The following is a 20,121-nucleotide window of genomic DNA, read 5'->3' as shown; positions in this document are numbered from 1 at the left end:
TGCCCGTCTGTCCCCAATGCAGGCTCGACGCCGTTTCCATATAACCCGCTGACGATGAGGCTTCCGACCGGCATGGTGACGGCCCCGCCGGCCTCTGTCCCGCCCGGCGGCACCAACAGCCAACACCACGGGTGGGAGGAAGAGCCCAAGCCTCTGCTTGTCTCCCAGTACGAAACTCTATCGGACAGCGAATGAAAGGGGGAGAAAGCCGGCGACCATGAAGGCATCGATCGGGTGGCTGCTGAGCTAACCAGGACCTGGGGGGACTCTGGCTGTCGCGGGCCGTGACTGATCTAGGCCAAGTACAGGAACACCAGTCAGCTATTAATTTGTGTCACACCTAAGAAAAGGGGAGGGGGGCTGTTGACATCCTCTTCGATCTAAAGCCTTAAAGGAAGAAGTGGGGGGAAAGCAGACGGAACCCACTCCGGTCCCCTCCCTCTCTCCTGGTTCAAGGCCGACATAGGAGCCACTGGGGCCAGCCATTCCACCGGGCAAACGCAAGAAGGGAGGAGGACGGCTTCTAAGTGTCTTGAAGGCTCCCTATGGGAACGCAGCCAGCCACCAAATCTCACTAATGCTCAGGGGATTCCACCTGGTCTGTAGGACAAGGGGGAGGAGAGAGGAAGTCCGTTGGGAGAAGGGGGGGGGGTGTTCTGCTCACAACACCCACCCACCCCGGAGCACGCTTTCTGCATGTGCCCACTCGCGCTCCTGGCGCATCCTTTCAGCGTGCGCTTTTGTGGCCTGTTATCCGATACTTGAAATAGGATTCAAGCGCCCCTTTCCTTAGCTGTCGTGTTGTCGTTGCGAGGGCCGTACCGGAGAGATCGGGCGATAGGGACGTGGGGGGGACTAATTCAGAGTGGCAGCCCTCTTGCACAAAAGGGGTCGGCTTCTCCTCTTCCTCGCAGTTCAGTAAAGGCAGGCCTTCTGTCTCGCATGCATCCAAACGAACCTGTAGGATCATCCTGTTTGGAATTCATTGAATACAAATCCGAGAACGGTTTTTGGATGCCGGTTTGGGGGAAATAGGTGGGCTGTGAGGTTGGAGGACAAAAAAAAAAAAGGTTTCTTTTGGAGAAGGGAATTCTGGGTATGAGTATTAATCGGAAAGGATTCCCCTGTTCGTAGCGTGCCGGCTACAAACACGGAGCAAGGAGGCAGCCGTTTTGAGTCCCGTGTGTCTTGAAATGGCGGCGTGTATATGGTCTACAGGGTATATTTTTGATACCTTTGGCAAAGGGCACCAGATGCTTAGCGCAAGCAAGGAAGGACTTTAAAACAGTGTTATATGCTGCTTTTCGGTCTCCACTCCTGTACACAGAGGTTCTACGTTCGTCCCAAGCTTTTGACGAGTTCGTTCATTGTATGGAAATTTTCAAGAAGTAACAGAAGGAAGTTCTGTAATTCAGTAGAATGTATTGACTTACCATGTGTTTGTTTGCTTTTTGGTTGGGGGTTTTCTTAAAATACAAATATATATATATATATTATAATGTAATAATAATATATATATATTATATATAGTCGCAACTGCAGGGCCCACATTGCAAATGCATCTCTTTCGTTAACACTCCAGTGAGGAGATGACATCAGTTCGCAACTGAGCTTTACTTTTTGGGGGAGACATGCAAGGAAATTTGAAACCCTCCCCCCAAAAAATTAACCCTCCCACAAGGTCCTGTTTTTCTATATTTATGTGGGATTATTTTTTCCCCAGATTCATTGAACGATGGTGTCAGGTGTTTAACCACGTGAGCATAGATACCATTCGAAGAATAACATTTCTCCCCACTTCATACTTGCTTGTGTTTTCCCTCCATGTTGGACTATAGAAAGTTATTAACACAAAAGTGTTCCATATTTTTTCATTATGTACGCTAGAGAGAAAAGTCCCGGGCAGCGTTTTTTTCCTGCTGAAACAGGCAGCAGACGCCTTTTGTGTGTGTGTGTGTGCGTGCGTGCGTGTCGCTTGTCAATCTGATGCAGCATCCTGGAAGTAGTAACGTCACACATTGGTGGTGCTATGTTGTCTGCGCATGGCGCTTTTTTCTAGGCCGACTTCTATTTTGCAAGCAAAAACCTCTTGGCTGCTTGTCTTTTTTTCCTGCTTAACACACACGGTCTGGTTAATTTATAGTGGCGGGGTTGCATGTTGCTCCTCACAGTATTGAACTCCACGCACAATGGTATTTCAAGGCTCCCAAGCACTAGTTGGTTCAAGTGTTTGGACTCTCCCAGATTCTAATTTTCCTCCTTTCTGCATTCTGGTAGCTTCGGGGTTTCTTTTTCTGTTCTACCTGTGTTTTGCACTCCCTCTAGTGGCTGATCCAATATTACATCACTTGTTTGTCCGGCATAAAAACCCGCCGCTTAAATCTGCTAGTTTTTATGCTGGGTGTAAACGGAGGTAATATGGAATCGACCACTAGAGGGGACAAAAGATAGAACTGAAAAAGAAACCGGAAGCAGCAGGAACTCAGAAGCGAGGAAAGTTAGAACGCAGAAAAGCCCTTAGAGAAAATGTGTTTCTTCTGTTTGAGGGGGTCCTGAGGATCGCTTTCCATTATTACAACGTGATCGGTCCAGTCTTAAAAACGGCTGCCCCAGCAGCTCTGCCAGTGAGTTCGGCAGGGATGTCACTGCTGCACTTCCATTTCCCATGTCCTGCAAAACCACAAAGGCGTTGAACAGGCAACAATCTTAGCAGCGGGTGAATTGTTCACTCAATAGCCTTCTGCCAAGGAGAGCTGGCGTTCCATAACAGTACATGATGTCCCCTGCCAGCGGCTGCTTCCTCTTTTCCGATCAGAGCTACGTCTAATGCATATCCGTCACGTGAAGTGCCTGGCTGCTCCCTTAAGGGGAAAGGTGGATTCCCTCCCAACCCCACCCAAAAAGCTGAGATATTGCTAGTAGAATGTAGAGATTTCTGAAAGGAAGGCTTGAGGAAGCCTGATTGGAACGGGCAGTGTTGTTCCTTGAACGCTCCAGCTAGAGCTGAGAGCGTAATGCTTCAACAAGGATGTCTGGAGAAGAAGAGGGCTTCTACAATGCTTCTTCTCCAGCCACCTAGAGGGGAAGAAGCCATTCCTCAGCTCAGGGCACATGTGAACCACACAGAATTTTTAAAAAATTCTTCCCGCAGTTCTTCCCGCATATAGGCATACCGATTCCATTGGGAGATGCTGCTGAAATTCAGCAAGCCCAGAATTTATTCCACTGCAGAAAACAGCCCGAGCTCACACACTTGGTGAGGTTTTAGCAACCAAAGGGCCTTGTCCCCATGCTGTGCTAACGAACCAACCACCGGCCGACCTAGTTGCCCCCGTCTCTTCAGGCACGTCCCCAGCACATCCGGTCTTCACGACAGCGCACGTGCCATGCACTAAAGGGTTGCCGACTTGAGGCAGCCAATGCAACTCAACCGTCGCAAAAGCCATAATTCATCGCAGGGAACCTGATACGTTGTCCCAGGGGCAAAACGCCCATAGACGTCATGGAGAGGAGGAAGGGCCCTCTCCGTGCCAGCGTGCCGTTTTGAGGTGGAGAGCTGGAAATGAGCTGGGGTCTGATCATTTAGATCAGGGGTAGTCAACCTGTGGTCCTCCAGACGTTCATGGACTACAATTCCCATGAGCCCCTGCCAGCAAATGCTGGCAGGGGCTCATGGGAATTGTAGTCCATGAACGTCTGGAGGACCACAGGTTGACTACCCCTGATTTAGATGAGACAAATCCACCCCTGACGTGAAGCAGCCCAGTTTATCCCGCAACCATGGGCAACAACAAAAAATAAGGATGATGTAGATTTGACATTATAACAGAAACAAGAGAAGAGTTAAAGCCCACTCAGTGAAGAACATTTACTTTGAATTCTCATCTATTTATGCGCCAGGTCCAACTTGGCACCGTTAAAGTCACCGCTAAACTAAGTCTTGGGCTTCTTTCTCCCGGTCCGCTGCTCCCGCCGTTGCATCTGGCTGCCAGACACTTTTTTCTTACTTTTTTTTTTTGGTAGACATCAGAATGCAGGTTAGCCTTTTTGCCCGAAGCCACAGCATTTAGAGCTGCTTAATGCGTAACACTTTTACCTGCACGCCGCTAATCTCTGCGTCTTCAGGGTGCATGCTGCTCTGTGTGCTGTCAGAATGAATTTTGCCCCGGGGGCACACCCAAGGAAGCCAGTGTGTGTGACAGTGGCCTGATTTGTGTGCTCCGAGGGCAAAATGAACTCTCAGAGGCTTCTCACGGTGCGTCCATCCGCCCTTCTTGCTGCGCTCCTCAGATTATCGCGTAGGGGAAAACCTCAGTGCGGAGCGTCCCTCGGCCCAGTCGTTGGAAAGCTCTGCCAGTCCCGGCTCTGGCGTTCCAAAACGCAGCACATAACGCCATGTTCTTGTCCCCTTCCCTTGTCAATGGCAGCACCCGTGAATTGACGGCACTGATCTGACGAGATTTGCTCCTAGGCGGTGAGAGTTTATTTTGCCGCCACTGGTCCTTGCCGAAACTCCTCTCTCAACCCTTTCCCCGACCCACGAATGGCTCCAAGCGTTCGGACTGTGGCAGAACCCCCGCCCGCCCGCCAGCGAGGCCACATGTACATTCCACGAAAGAGAACGAGGAACAGCTCCCCTCCCTCTTTACCAAAAGGTTACTCCCACATTGCCAGACGTTGTACATTCTCTGTACATGGTTCATGCGTGTATATATTTATATATACTCTTGGTTCTGTGTATACATATTACTCCATTTGTGTGCGCATGTATACGAAGTACATACACACGTGCGCGCGCATATTTTTTTTCTTTGTGCCTAAATGAGCAGCCCGGCACATAGCCTAAGGTTTGTGTTTGCCTATACAAGCCAGATCTCGGTAAACTCTTAACTCCCTCCAGTTCAACCAAATGCAGACGAATCTCTTTCTCCCTCTTTCTCTCCCCCCCCACCCCCACCCCATTGACTGTTAAGCTCCATGTAAGGTGAGCGCCGAGCACTGTGTGTTTCACTTCAAAGGAAAGCCACCCTTCACAACCGTCTGCATAATTCGTGTCTGTTTTAGTGACATACGGATCTCTCTTACTATGCTACCTGCTACGGTTTGTTTTTTGTTTTTTTTTTATTATTATTAATTGTGCAATCAAGAGGAAAAGGAAGTTACGTTAAACTATTAAAAGTTTGAAGTGTTACCAACTTTGTAATTTGTACAAACACATAAAAACAAGCAAAAAAAAAAGTAAAAGGACAGTTTTATTGTTTGAACTGTACGTGGGGGGGGTGAGGCTGCGGGAGACAGGGGGAAGAAATCTATCTTTTGTACAACTGAATTGTGCATAGCTGTTTCGAAGCAAGTTGTATGATAAGAACGGACTGTACATAGAGACTCCTGAGTTGTAAATATTTGTGCAGCTTGCTCTAAAAGGTTGGAGTTTGTTTTGGGTTTGTTTGTTCGCCCCCCCCTCCCTTCTACCAAAAGTGAAATTTTTTTGTTCACTGTTATTAATTTCCTTCCTTCCTTTCTTTGCTCGACGTGCCCACGGAGCGAGTGTCGGTGGGCTTTGCAGGGTCCGAGGACTGCCTTACTGTTTAAATAATAAAAAAGAGAGGGGGGAAAGCTGCTTGCCAGCAACGTGGCGCTCTCTTCTGGTTTTTGGTGTGGGGTCAAAACGGCTGCCGATTTAAGGCCATGCAGTGGGGAAAGTGACCGTATTACGGGAAGCGTTGGCAATACACAGAGTGCTTCACAGTAAAGGAGGTTTTACTGGGGGGTGGGGAATCACTTGGGCACGGAACTGGGGTCACTGTGAGTAGGCAGGTAGTTGTGAGTGTCCTGCATTGTGCAGGGGGGTTGGACTAGATGACCCTGGAGGTCCCTTCCAACTCTATGGTTCTAGGCCGGAAGTAAATGGGAACCCTTACCCAGAGCGTCATGCCTTTCTCTGACCAGCAACGCCGTCCAGATCCGCCAGGAACGATCCTGCTAAGAAACGGCCAGCGAGGGAAATCCTTTTGCCTTCTGCCTGCAGCATCCGGTGCTGGAGCGGGAGACCCCAGGTTCTACAAAACCTAGCCGGCACCTACAATTCTGGATCAGAATCAAACAGAGCTGGAAGTCTTGTCCTCCCCCCCACCGTCTTGGGGACTTAAAAAAAAATCACACGCTCCTGCCAGGTGCTCCTCCTAAAAACGTCCAGTGAAGGAAACGCCATCTACAATCAGCCCCCTCCGTCAGAAAATGCTTCCTAAGGTTTAAGTGGAACCTCCTTTCCCATAATTCGAACCCACTGCTCCCAGTCCTTGTCTCTAAAGCCCCGTCTTCGACATGCCTACCTTTTACGTAGTTAAACTCAGCCATCAAATCCCCTTCCTCAGCCTCTGCTCGCAAGGCACGGATTCTGACCCCGCCACCTTTCTCTGAACACGATCCAACTTGTCAACATCCTTCTTGAACTGCGGTGCCCAGAACTGGACCCAATTTATTTGTTTGTTTGTTTATTTATTTTGATTTAATTTATATCCCGCCACTCCCAGTAAAACACAGTAAGATTACAACACGAGAAAAGGAAGGTTCACAATGGAATGCCAGCAGAAAAGCAAGGAGCCTATCCAAGGCGCTATTCTCGTTCTAACCAGGTCGGGGCCAGGACTGAAAAGTTGCCTGGTCCTGGTTGCGGCCAGGTGCGCTTCCCTGTATTCCTAGTAAAACGGCTTGCGGCAGGCACCAGTTGATAAGACTCCATAACAATAAAATCCCATTAAGAAATTCCAATGAGCCCCTGCCGGCACTTTATGACCAGCAAAGCTTTATTCCAGCTGTAAGCTCTCGTGGGCGCACACTCACTTCATCAGACAAGGAGATGGAAATAGTCACCAGACCCCATATATAAGGAGGAAGTCGGTCACAGATTCCTATGCTGGGACCAACTCCATAGATCTTGAAGGTGCCACTGGATGCAAAAATTAGTTCTGCAACTCCCAGTTTGCTGTAGACAATTGTAAGGGTCTGTAGGAGTACATTTCTTGTATACCATGAATGGTGAGACACCTGCTCTGGGTCCATTCCCATTCTGGCCCACCAGGGGGCAGGATTTCACAAGGATTCCCAGACTTCTCTCTGACAAACTCAGGGAAAGTTAGTTGAGAAATACACCTTGGTCTTTTAGCCGTTCACAAGGTGGGAGTTCTCTGGATCCATCGGCAAGGAAACCGTCTGTGGAGAAAGGGACCAATACAATATGTAATAAAAGATGCTACAAGCTGCTCAGTTCGTTGCCGGCCCCTAAAGAGGAACCGAACAGGGCTTTGGGGCAGGGTTCAGTACTGGCTGGATTGGGTTCTTGTTCCTAGACTGAAACTGGCCCAGGACCTCTCTATAAGGACCGTGAAGACAGCAATGCAGATAAGGGTGAAGGCAGGTTCCTTTTATGTAAAGGCTGCAGCCAGCTGAGTGACCTTGGGCTAGTCTCAGTTCTTTCAGGGCTGTTCTTGTAGAGCTGTTCTCCCAGAGCTCTCCCAGCCTCACCTACCTCACAGGGTATCTGTTGTGGGGAGAGGAAGGGGAAAGTGTGTGCAAGCTGCTTCAAGACTCCTTCGGGTAATGAAAAGTGGAGTACAAAAAACCCAGCTTTTCCCCTGCACTCCACTACGCGCATAGTATATTTTTAAGCGAAACTTTATTTTTCCACAGCAAAGACTCTACTGACCTAATTTCTGCAATCTGAGCCTGCCAACCTTGCGCCAGAGCTTCTCATCCCAGAAATTAATTGCCGTCCCTAGAACAGGTTTCAGATATTTCCCCGGCACTCAGCAAAAGGGGAAATTAGAAACCGAGGCTCCCCTTCTCCCTGCAGAACTGCAAGTAAAAACACAAGGCAGATATGAACGGAATTTTAGATGCAACCGTCCCTTAAAGCTTCTTAGGCGGGACCCGACCGGGAAGATGGAATAAGCAAGCAAAACCCCGCCTTGTTAGAGCTGCCCCAGACAGCAAGTAGGTTTACTTTGGATTCGTCTGGAGTTGCAAAATAGCTCTCTAAATGGCTCCTTTCTTCCCCGGTTCTTGCCGTGAGCTGGCCTGGTTCAGCTGCGTAAGCAAGCGGCCTCCGCTCACGGATTGCTTGAGCTGCCTGGGGAAGGCAGTCTCCCATCAACAAGCCAATGCTTGTATGTCTGAAGGTAAGAATACGGGGGTCTTCAGCCCTCTTGAGAGAAATGCTAAAAATTATTTTTTAATGGTAGAGAATCATCTTGTGACTCAGGAATATAACTTGGTGGGTCTTAAAGATGCCACTGGACTCCAACCAACACAGCTACCCACCTGAATCTATCTTGATGGCCACTGTCTAGCTAACAAATGGCAGGCAAGCCAGACAGAAATTCGGGTTAATGGGTGATGGACAAAACACTATAAAATTAAGAGTCAACAGCCGAATCTCAAACAACAACAGTCAAAGTATCTAGAGGTGAGACAGGGGGATATGTGCACTTAATGTCAACTTTGCACCCTTGTTCTCCCACTGCTGTGCAGAGGATGTGTGCAGACTTTTAAATATGTATCTCTTATTACTTTGAATGTCGGACGTTCGTCCTCCATAACCACAGAAAGCCCCACTTGAGCATGTGATGAAAAAGGCACTAGAAGAAGGGAGGTTGCTAGATCCCCTGACCGTGCAATTAGCAGTAGTTAATTGGAGTCTGCAGGAGACGGCTACTAGGCTGAGTCATTAAACATGGATGTGGCCATAGTAGGAGTATTGGCCCTCTCAGCAGGAGACGGAATCATAGAAATAGAGTCAGAAGGGATCTCCAGGGTCATCTAGTCCAACCCCCTGCAGAATGCAGGAAATTCACAACTACATTTAGGTACACTAAGTGGTGAGCTGGTGGTAGCATAAGTACCCTGAGAGAGAAGCAAGGAATCTACCTAGGGGTCTTGGGAGAGCAACGTATCCAAGGAAGGGAAGTGAGTTGGTCGCACGGGTCAGGAGGGGGTACTCTGTGACGCAAACCAAAACAGAAGTCTGGATGCACGTGACACATGAGGGGGCAAATGCATCAAAACTGTGCAGAAATGCATTTTTTTTCTAGCCAAAATGGGAGCAAGCACAACTCACTGTCAAAGGTTTTCCTTCCCACTCTGCAGCATTCATAACTGGAAACAAAAGGGGAAGGGTACCAAGGGGGAGGCGGGCCAGCAAACTCTATGCCTCCTGCCAGTCAGCGGCCAAGCCGCCAGGGTGTGGAAGGCCTCTGCTTAAATTAGCCTTTCCTCTGCAGGCCGATCTGTCCCAAAATACTCCACTCCCTAAATGTCATCTTTTGGAGGGAGGGGGCTGTTTTTCAGAATCCGAGCCCGCATTTCCTGCGTCTCAATAAAAATCAAATGAGCCCTCGTTTTTACTGGCAGCGCACACAAATGGCAGGAAACCCTCGACCGCAGAGTATGTGTGACTGGAGGTTCTTTCCCTCCTTGCTCTCGGTACACAGTAGGCTGTTTTTATTGGACGATGGCGAAGGGAATCTTAAAGCCGCTCGGCTTCTCCTGAAATCCCCCCGTCGAGTCTTTTCCCCGCCGCTGTGTTTTGACTCTGGGGACAGCAGACAGGCCTGAGGTGATGGGAAACGGGGGCTGCTTCGAAAAACCCCACGACTGGACTCTGATGTTTTCGAGAGAGCCCCATGGTAGACGCAGGGGATGCTTTGAGATTCTGTTTGGAAACTGGCTGCAGACAGAGACTAACATTTTAAGGTGGATTCAAGGGCCGTAGCCATGTTGGTCTGTCGTAGTCCAATCAAATTTGACTCCAACGGCACCCTTAAGACCAAGAGAGATTTATTCAAGGCATGAGCGTTCAGGGGCTTGCACGGTCCGAGGAAGGGTGCCTGCACCCAAAATCTCACGCCTCGAATACCTCTTTGTTGATCTTAAAGGTGTCTTTTAAGGCGGAGTGCGTTTGTCTCCAAGGGACCTTGGGTCGGGAAGGTGGTTCCAAAAATGACTCTGTGGGTCTGTGTCTGGGTCTCCATCCCCAAATCTGTAAAAGTTTAGCAATCTAGAAGTGGCGACCCTGCCCTGCCCTGCCCCACACGGAATCTAGGGCAGGAGGCGTATAAAGAACAGCTGGCCTCTTTCTCAGCAGCTAGAGCCCCTGAGAACCTAGGGAGTAGGCCTAGCCCCGGGATGTCCTTGGTGGTCTCCCATCCAAATGTTGCGGATTGAGTAGTTTTATTCTTCTTCTGTTTTAGTCTTTTATTGTAAACCACTGCGAGTCTTTGAGAGCAGCGGTATACAAGTCAACATATAAATAAATAATAAATAAATACCAACCAGGGCTGACCCTGCTTAGCTTCTGAGATCTCATGAGACTACTCTAACCTGGGCCCTCCAAGGGGGGCTTATGTTCTATTCCTTTGCAGCGTTATCTGACGGAGAGACATTGGGCGTTCTTCCCTTCCTCCTGTGCGCATTGTTACAGGCATCATGCTGGTGATCAGTTCACAAGACCTGTGGGGAATGCCAACAGGAAAGAGCCACAGGTCTGAAATTGTATTTCCCCCCCCCCCTTCCCTCTGGCTTAACCTTTGGCGTAGGGCATCTTTTTCGAATCAGTGTGGGTCAGTTCTGCAGCTGCAGACGTATCCTCAGTCCAAAGCATGAGCAGGTAGCATTGCTTGGCTCCTTCACAACAGGAAGTGCCTCCTCCTCCTCCTCCTCCTCCTCCTCCTCTGCTGACATTCACCATCCGAAGCGAATCATTCATCAGCGTGGCTCTGAAATTATCTGCGTTCCCTGATAATGATACATCAGACTAAAGAGCTGGTTTTGGCAACGCTTTAAAGGCGGTGGGGAATGGCAAGGAGCAGGGAGGAAAAGTTGGAGCAGCTGGGCAAATCTGTTCATTGTTTTATTAGTAGTTGAGGACAGGGGCGGTGGGGGGGGGGAGTGCTCAGCAATTCCCCCTAACTGGAGGGGTCCACCGTTCCCTCGACAGAGGGCAGGAGAAGGGGTGTCTCATCGCCGGTTTTGGTGGCCAGATGTCATTCATGTCTGCTTATTTATCCTGTTGGGGTTTTTTTTTAATCCCCTCCTAATTACTGAAATTAATTTTCTTCAGGAGTCCAGCCAGAGGAGCAGTAATAAATCACTCGCCGCAGATTGGAAGTTGGAAGAGTTACGCTTTGAGCAGCACAGAAAGTTTACGTCAATTTTAATCAAAGAGGGAGGCTGCCAGACGGGCCGGTTAAATCGAGATTCCTCGGAGGAAGGATGGCTGCTTGGGAGGAGGGTGCAGAATGGGGTCCCTCCACCATGTTCACGTTACAAGAGCCTGCAGGCCTGATCTCTGGGAGTCGGAGAATAACTCCTTTATTTCTTAGCCCTCCTCCTTGCCTCACAGCAGGCTGAACGCAAAGTTATTTCATTAGCGCTGTTATATTCTGCCTGCTCTCAGGGGAAGACCTGGTTTTTGTTGGGGGTGGTTCAGTCTCCTGCTAACAATCCTTCATCTCGATCAGGTAAGGTGGACAGGTCTCTCCTGGCCAGCACCAAGGGAGGGGGGAGTAGCATTTGCCATCTCTAGGTAGGAAACTCCAGATTTGGGGATGGAGCCTGCAGAGGACAGGAATCTCAGTGGGGTACAATGCCATAGAGTCCACCCCCCCCCCAAAGCATCCATTTACTCCATAGGAACTAACCTCTGTAGCTTGGAGAATAGGTCTAATTCCAGGAGATCCCCTTGCCCCCTGACCATCCTCATCACTCTCCTCTGAATTGCTGGGAACTGCATCTGTCTCAGATATAGACCAAATACGAAGCTAGTTCACTCAACTTCCTTGCCATTGTCTCATTAAAACCTCCTAGTTCTCTCGATCTATAGCAAGCGTACCTGTTTTCCTCCCTTGGATAATTTTCGGAAAGAGTCATGAAAAAGTCCGATTGGAGATAAGCCAACAGTTCTTTGGGAGGAGAAAGCTTTAAAAAGAATCCTTTTTAAAAAATTCAATCCGATGAATGGAACAAAGGAGGTGTTCCCTGAGTGGCCGTCTTGGTCTGTATCCTTTCCAGCACTTGACAGAGGGATATTGTTTGTTTGCGTGTCCGGTTCGTAGTATCGCTACGAGTTCCTGCAATCTGAAAACTGTGAATGGGCCGGTTGCCGTGGTTATGCCTAAAGTGGCACCTGATACAGTTTCGGGAGTGAGGAGTTTTTGCTCTTTTTGCTCTTTAATGTTTTCTGAATGGCCGTTCACCCGAATGTTTCCTGAATGGGCGTTTCAGCAGCAGTGGTGGACCCAGGCAGAGTTTGACCCATTGCCCAGGTGTGCAACAGCAGTTCCAAGCACACAAACAGAGAGAGGACAAAGGTTGAGTCCCGTGGCGCCTTGAAGACCAACCAAGTTTTATTCAAGGTATAAGCTCTTGTGTGCATGCACACAGTCGTTTCATGTGCCTGTTCTCCAAATTGTTTCTGAAGAAGTGTGCATGCACCCAAGAGCTTATACCTTGAATAAAATTGTGTTGATTTAGTTCTCTCTATTTAGTTCTCTCTATTTAGGTAGATTCAGGAGGTTAGCCATAGAATCATAGAATCCTAGAGTTGGAAGGGACCTCCTGGTCATCTAGTCCAACCCCCTGCACTGTGCAAGACACTCACAACCCCATCGCTCATCCACTGTAACTTCCCACCCCCTTGAACTTTCACAGAATCCTGTTGGCCTGAAGTGGAGATTTGAACCTGAGTCTCCCACATCCTAATCTCGATTTAACAACTCTGTTTTTGAACATCCCCATTCTAGGAAACACTTGACTCTCGGTCTCCAAGCCTTCGGGTAGAGAAAAGTGGCATAAAAGAACCAACTCTTCTTCTTCAGTGATCTCAGGGCTCTCTCAGCCTCCCCTCCCTCACAGGGTGTCTGTTGTGGGGAGAGGAAAGGGAAGGTGAATGGAAGCCACTTTGAGACTCCTTTGGGTAGAGGAAAGCGGCATATAAGGACCAACTCTTCTTCTTCTGTCCAAAATCCATTGATCTGAAAGTACCGCTCTTGGCCACTTTGCACAGTGTCTCCAGGTTTCCCTGCTGTGCATGGGCACTGAGCAATCTCCTGCCAATTTCCCCTAGTTGCCCATTCCTTAGTCCATCCAGCAGGAGTGATTTTCGGCAGAGAGTGCTTTGAGGATCAGGTTGGGACAGAAAAATTCTAAACCATACAAAGCGAAACTGGATATGGCCTTTAAGGTGATGCCCTGACACCGTGCTTGCCTCTAGTGGAGGCCCCGTTTCACCCCTGAGCAGCAATGAACATGGAACAGGTGTGAATAATTATACAAGGGGCGGGGGGCGCCACGGGGAGCTGAGCGTGGGTTACTCAGTAGTGCAGTCTATCCACTTGGAAATATTAATGGCTCTGTACAAAGTCAGCCCTGGAAGCCTGGCCCCCCGTCTAAATCCCCCCTTTTGGGAAGAATCTAAATGCCTTCTTGATGCAGAAGTGTAATTTGATGAAGGCCTTTGTCCTGGTAATAGAGCTAAACTCCATCTGGAGACCTTTTCGTTTTTGATTTTTTCCCCCCCTCCCCTCTTTGAAGCTGGGCTGGAAGCCTGAAACATTTCAGAGTCCTTTTACCCAAAGGAGGGGGAAGGAAATCTTAACAGTTGCTAGAGAAGATTGATCTTTAGGCTGGATTCTTTGGGTCCCCCCACCCCCCGCCCGCCCCTTCCCCGCTGCCTTTTAGCAAGTGCTAGCCTCTGGGTGCCTTTGATTGCGAGACACACACGGCGGATCGTTCTGCCTCGCGAAGGTTGAGTTTCATTGTTTTGATATAAGGAAATCAAAGAGGAGTGGGAGGGGAATCTGAACTTGCGTACTGTCAGAGAAGCTCGGCTCGGAGCAATATATCTTTCATGTTTTCAGCGCGTTGTAGCCCTAATAGAACTCTGCAGAATTACCACGGGGCCTCTGGAAAGCGAGGGCTGGCAGAAATCATAGAGGGGGCCTATGATTTATGTAATATGGTATGTGTGTCGCGCATTCAGGTGGCCCTAGGATTGTCTGGCACCCAGGAAAGAGATGTTCTGAGGTTGTCTGCCATAGCCTGCCCCCATGTCGTGGTCCCCGTATTCCTTGGAGGTCGGCCTTCCAAGTGCTAATCAGGGGACCTACGGTCAGATAACTACCGCTGTCAGTCTCCTTATATCCTGCCCAAATGCTTTTCATAGTCCAACCCAAACAGAGTGAGCCTATATAACCTAGGTTTGGTTTTCTATGCATGATTCCCTAGGTGCAGATGCAGACTTGTATGTCTTACTTGGCTTAGCAATGTCTTGTTTTCTGAATGGCCTTTTGTTGTAATGCTTGATTTCTGTCACTAGGTGTCACTAGGTAATGTATTGCTTGAAAATAGCTATTCACCCAAACCCTGGATTAAAACCGCTCTTTGTTTTAGGCAAGCAAACATGTAGGGACCAAAAGGACTAGATGAGCAGCCTGTCAGCCGTTGGTGGTAACGATTTAAGCAAATGAGGATTTTGGATTTGAATACCTCTCATACCCTGGAAGTTCTCTGAGTGACGGCCTCACCTTCCTCACAGGGTTGTTGTGAGGAGAATCACGTTAAGTTGCTTTGGGTCCCCATTGTGGAGAAAGGCCAGGATATAAACGTAATCAATAAACACCGCCGTTTTACGAGATAAAAAATAAGGCCAATGGCTCAAGTGAAGTAAAAATTATATTTTATTCCTTAGCAAAAAATTCCTTATGTATTTCTCAGTAGATTCTGTTTATCAGTGGATTCTGTTTGTCTTTCCGAATTCCTTCAAGAAGAGTACGAGGTTCAGTTTTTGGAACATGACAAAGCATCCAGTAGAGCAGGGGTGGCCAAACTGGGTCTCCAGATGTCTCCAGATGTCCATGGGCTACAATTCCCATGAGCCCCTCTGCCAGTAGCATTTGAGCTGCAGAGGCTCATGGGAATTGTAGTCCGTGGACATCTGGAGAGCCCTGCATTAGAAATTGCCTAACAATTTGAGAAAAACCCAGTCAAGGCCCGATTCACACATTCTGGGGTGCGTTTTGGATTCACCACAGAGTCCCAACTCCCTGTTGTCCACTTGTGCTCATGTGATTTTTAGAGCTGCACGTCAAACATTTTTAGCTGAAAACCTGGCACGTCCAACATCCTGACTATATCTACCTTGGCTTTGGCAACTCGGAACCGCTCTCGAGAGAACAGACCCTTCCCTCAATATGAGAGACTAATATTAAAAAGAAAGGAATCTCACTAATGCATGGGTCACAGTTCTCAGGATGGTTCTCCCCCAACTGCTTCTACACCCAAGCTTCTGCATATCCAATTTTCAGCTGAGTGGTGATCCGTGACCTTGAGGTGCAGACCTCCAAGTCCGCCTACGCATGATCTCGCTCAGATTGAAAGGGCAGGCTGCTTCTCCCCCCCCCTGCCCCCCAGCCCATTTCCCCTGGTGGGTTTCAGGATTCCGGGTCTCCGTTCTGCCTGTGTTAGCTCAGTTTAACGCAGGGCTATAATTTAATTAGAGGGGGCCTTGTTTCTCTTTTCAAGGCCGAAATCCGGCAAACAGCACAGGGCTAAAAATGGAACAGAAACACGGATCTTTAATTCAGCGACATGTGGTGCCGTTTATAAAGTTTGAAGAAATTTGTTTTAGATCTTGCAGGAAAAGCGGGGAGGGGAAGGAGGGACCCTGTGCGGGACGAGAGATACCGCCGAGTCTGGATTTCTTCTCTAAATTAGTTGTGTTGCGGCTGTTTATTTAATATCCAAATCCCCCGGGGAGCTTGATGAAAGACGACGCGGTTAATAAATGCGCACTTGTGTACGGTAAGTTGGGCCAAATGCTTTGACACGAGGTGGAAACAAAACTTAGCAGAGCTTGAAAGCTCAAGCCCTGTTTTGTGTTATTTCGGCTGGTCCTAATATAAGAAGGAGAAGAGATGGCTTTTGTTTTCGGGCTGTCACGGTTCATTATCCTCCATGGAATTCCCGTACTTTAAAGCCCGTGAACCCCATGGCGCCTGCCGACTCCTATTCAGGCACACTCCAGGAGGTTTGGGGAACTGGGTGGGGCCGAATGGGGCATTTGCCTGGCAAGGCTTCTAATTAGCCATTGGAGATTTGATTGTGCACATTTTTTAAACCATTGCTTCAGCAGCAGCCACCTCAACGTGGAGATCTTCATGGTGAGGCAGAAGGTAAATAGGGGCAGCCGTTGCCCCTGGGTCCCTCCTGGCAATCAGCCGGGGGCGGGGCTTATGAGGAAAAAGAGAAAGGCCTCATTGCACAGGAGGCAACATTGGCACACCAGCGATGTCAGGGTGACGCTCTGGTATTTGGGCAAAAACTCTATGGTAAAAGCAGTCTCTACCATAGAGTTGTTGTCCAAATCCCAGAGCGTCACCCTGACATCACTGGTACCCTAATGTTGCTTCTCCTGTGCAACACTGGCAGTGAGGCCTAGGCCTTCTCAGTAATTGATCGGTGGCTGGGGTAGAGCTGGCAGTAGGCGACCTGCCACTTTGACGGGGGGTCTGGCAACCCTAGCTCCACCTCCTGTAGCCGCCATTTTTAGCAGCCATTTTATGTGTCAGAATCCACAAATGGGACACCTCTGGGTTCAGTACATAGCTTTAGAAGGGCAGGGTTTGTGGATTGGATGGACCTTACCAGGGACATAACGTGGCTCAGGTTCAGAGTCTATCATTTGAAGCAGCCATTTTCTCCAGGGAACTGACCTCTGTAGCCCGGAAATCATTTGTAATTCTGGAAAATTCCAGACCTACCAGGGGATTGACAACTTTTTGTGAACATAGAAAGCTGCCTGCCATGGGGTGACTCCAGTTGGCCATCTAGTCCACTATTCTGACCCTGGTCAAGTCAGAGCTCCTTTAAGATGAATTTCAGCAGGTGAGTTCTTGTTGTGAAATTAGCCAGACCTTCCATGTGCTGGAAAGAACTCTCTGTGCGATGTCTCCTGGCTCGAGACTTTCTTCACCATAGAGTTGGTGAGCTAGACAGGAACACTGACCTCTCACTTTCTGGTCTCACTGATTTGACCCTAGAGGGTAATTTCCTGTTTCCAGAGTCGTCTTTCTCTTCTCCTCCATTCCTCAAGCCTGAAACATGATGGGGCATCTCTCTCCATCCAGCTATTTAGATTAGAATAGGAAACTTCCTTTTACCTCTACATATGTAGAATTCCCCCTTCAAGGATCAACAACAACAACATATTTGTTAAGCATCACCTTGGTGGATGTGCTTTTCTTTGTTTGTTGTTTTCTGACTGCATGCATTCTGCATGTGCTATCTGCTAACTTTCAGGATATTACAACTTTACCACAATTTAATATCCTTCACAATATCCTGCCAGAATTTAATATCCTTCACCATGCAGGCTCTGTCTTGGTCTTGACAAGATCTGCACCATATTTGCTACAGGCGTATTTTTAGGGACCTTATCCAGGGGAGGGTTTCCTGGTCAAGTCAATCCAATTTAGCAACGCCCAGTTGACTTTCTTGGATGCTATCCCCCAGTAGAAAGGAAGCCATTCCAGTTTACATGGTGTAAAAATGTGCTCCGTTTTTTGCCAAGCACATAAACACTTCTTTGGCTTTTGTGCGTGCAATTCAACCCGTACCCTTTTTCGGCAAAACGGTTCAGTGAAATATTTGCATCCTTCTCCTGAACCAGCTTTGTGAATTTCTCCTACAGCCGTGGAGGTACAATTCTTGGAAGCTCGTCAGGCATAACTGTTAGCTATCTTTGACCCAGAGCAACCAGAAATGATCCAGAAACAGGAATATTTCCCTGTGTTTTCCTAGTCCAAATCCTTCAAAAAAGGAGGTGGCCAGCTCATCATGCCTGGACATTTTTTTTGGGGGGGGGGGGAACAGTATATAAGTCTAAATGTCTATGGGTGGTATTTCCTTTCACGGGATGCTTCTCTTTGTCTTAACCAAAGTACTGCCCTCTGACCCCTCTTCTCTCTTTGTCCTCTCCCTCTGTTCACATGTCTATCCAAGAAGAAGAAGAGTTGGTTCTTACATGCTGCTTTTCCCTACCCGAAGGAGGCTCAAAGCGGCTTACAGTCGCCTTCCCTTCCCTCTCCCCACAACAGACACCCTGTGAGGTGGGTGAGGCTGAGAGAGCCCTGAGATTACTGAAGAAGAAGAGTTGGTTCTTATATGCCGCTTTTCCCTACCCGAAGGAGGCTCAAACGGCTTACAGTCGCCTTCCCATTCCTCTCCCCCACGGAGATAAACATCTCTTCGGGTCTCTCCTATAAGACAATCCCTTTATACTGCTTCACATATGAAGCTGGACAAGCTGTCCATTTGTGATAAGGAAAGTATTCATTAGATTAGGCGTCTTTCTCTTTTTTTTTTTTGACTGCAACTTGAATGTGAACTGGATCTGCTTGAATAAATGGAAGTGTTCCTTTTTTTTTGTTTTTTTGCGACGTTCTTGGGAGATTTATTTACTGCACTCCGTATCACGCTTCTGTGACTGGGCAGAACTCTGGTATATTAACCAAATATCCCAGTGGGGGAAATGCTTTCATGCCTCTTCCAGCAAGGAACCAGGGGTTTATGTTTCCTGTAACCCAACGCCCGTGGATTCAGACACAAAAGAAATAGGTCAGATGTTTATTTATTATCCGTAAGTGGGGCATGCCGAAATGGACCGAGCAGACTCCAGCATTATACTTCCAGCTCACTTGCCGCTCTCGTATTATTACTGTGCCTAACTTATTGTTTATTTCGGGGGGAAAATGATAAATGAGGGATTTTTAGACTTTGCTGCTTTCTGAATTAATTGGACTGCTCCATGGTAAAACCCTCGGGGAGAATAGTGTTTCCAAAATCCTCGGCTGATATGAATGGAACTTAAGTGAGTTCAAGGACGTGCCAATTGGTTGTGTAGGGGGGTTGTACATTTTTTCTTTTGAGCTGCAACGGCTTGCATACTATATTGCTGCTATTTTGCAAAATGCCTTTCATTTTCAAAAGTGTCTTACCGTGCACCGTAGGGGACAACCAATTTCTGATGTGCATCAAAACTTGACATGCAATTCCTTGGGTCCTGGACCCTTAATAAGTGCAGTGGCTGAGAACCATGACCCCGTGCAAATTTTGCAAAAACCATGGATGAGGTAAGCTGACGTACTTGATCGGGTTGATGTAGTAAGGCAGGCTTTCTCAACCGGGGTTTTGTGAAACTCTGGGGTTTCTTAATGGCCCTAGAAGGGCTTCCAGAATGGGTGGGAGTTGATTAATTTTATTATATTTTTAAAATTTGTAGTGTAACGGCAGGAGGAACCAACAAGCACCATCTTTGTGTGGACTTGGGAACAATCAAAACCGAGAACTGCAGCCAATTGCAAACCTGCTGTTCAGGTGGGTAGCCATTATGGTGTGAAACAAGAGAACAGAATTAGAGTCCACTGGCACCTTTAAAGAGAATTTGTTTTAAAATTCTAGGTATAAATAAACTTCTGTGTGCATGCACATGTCATCGGATACGGCAGATGAAGTGCACATGCACACGAAAGCTTATACCTGGAATTAGACAGGTGTAATCTTTGGTCTTAAAGATACTCCTAGACGCCAACTTTGTTCTAAACCAACTGTTGTTAGAGCTGCAGGTACATCTTTGTGGCTTCTGTGCCATCCCACATGGGTCTGCATCTTCACACGGAGAAGAGCGAGAGGCAGACCCATGTGGGACTGCACAGAAGACCACTCGATGAACACCAGTTAGAGGTAACTGTTGCATAGCTTAGGGCAGTGCCTACAACAGGCGGGGTAGGCTAATGGTGGAGGCCAAAGGATTGAGACTTACTTCTGCGTAGCCCCTGACAGAAAGGGCCATTCCCAAGAAAGTGAAATTAAGCTAGCCTTCGAGAATGGTCCAGCTGGAGCACACCTTGACCGGCTATCCGATAACCACAAATTAAACCTGAGTGTTCCTATCTTTTCATCTCTACAGCAGGAACACTTACTTTTGTGGACAGCCAGAGCCAGATCCAGAAGCGGCCGGGCAAACAAAAGAACCAAACGGTTGCGATGACACCAAAAACAGGTCAAAGC

At 48.1% G+C, this 20,121-nt stretch overlaps 1 protein-coding gene across 12 annotated transcripts in view; it reads left to right on the top strand.

Annotated features, from left to right (window-relative positions):
• The window catches only part of NCOR2 (nuclear receptor corepressor 2), a 243,644-nt gene extending 238,143 nt beyond the window's left edge, over positions 1-5,501 (top strand). For 11 of the 12 annotated variants that reach the window (XM_077309342.1, XM_077309348.1, XM_077309341.1 and 8 more), the window contains one exon: positions 23-5,501. In XM_077309342.1, the coding sequence (XP_077165457.1) occupies positions 23-195 (173 nt within the window). In that variant the 3' untranslated portion in view covers positions 196-5,501. The remainder of the gene's footprint in view (positions 1-22) is intronic. The other variant, XR_013226418.1, reaches the window with a different exon arrangement.
• The last annotated feature ends 14,620 nt before the right edge of the window (positions 5,502-20,121 follow it).

Source organism: Paroedura picta, chromosome 13 (assembly GCF_049243985.1).
Source record: "Paroedura picta isolate Pp20150507F chromosome 13, Ppicta_v3.0, whole genome shotgun sequence".
In the NCBI taxonomy this organism is placed as follows: Eukaryota; Metazoa; Chordata; class Lepidosauria; order Squamata; family Gekkonidae; genus Paroedura; species Paroedura picta.
This window is presented reverse-complemented; position numbering and strand designations above follow the sequence as displayed.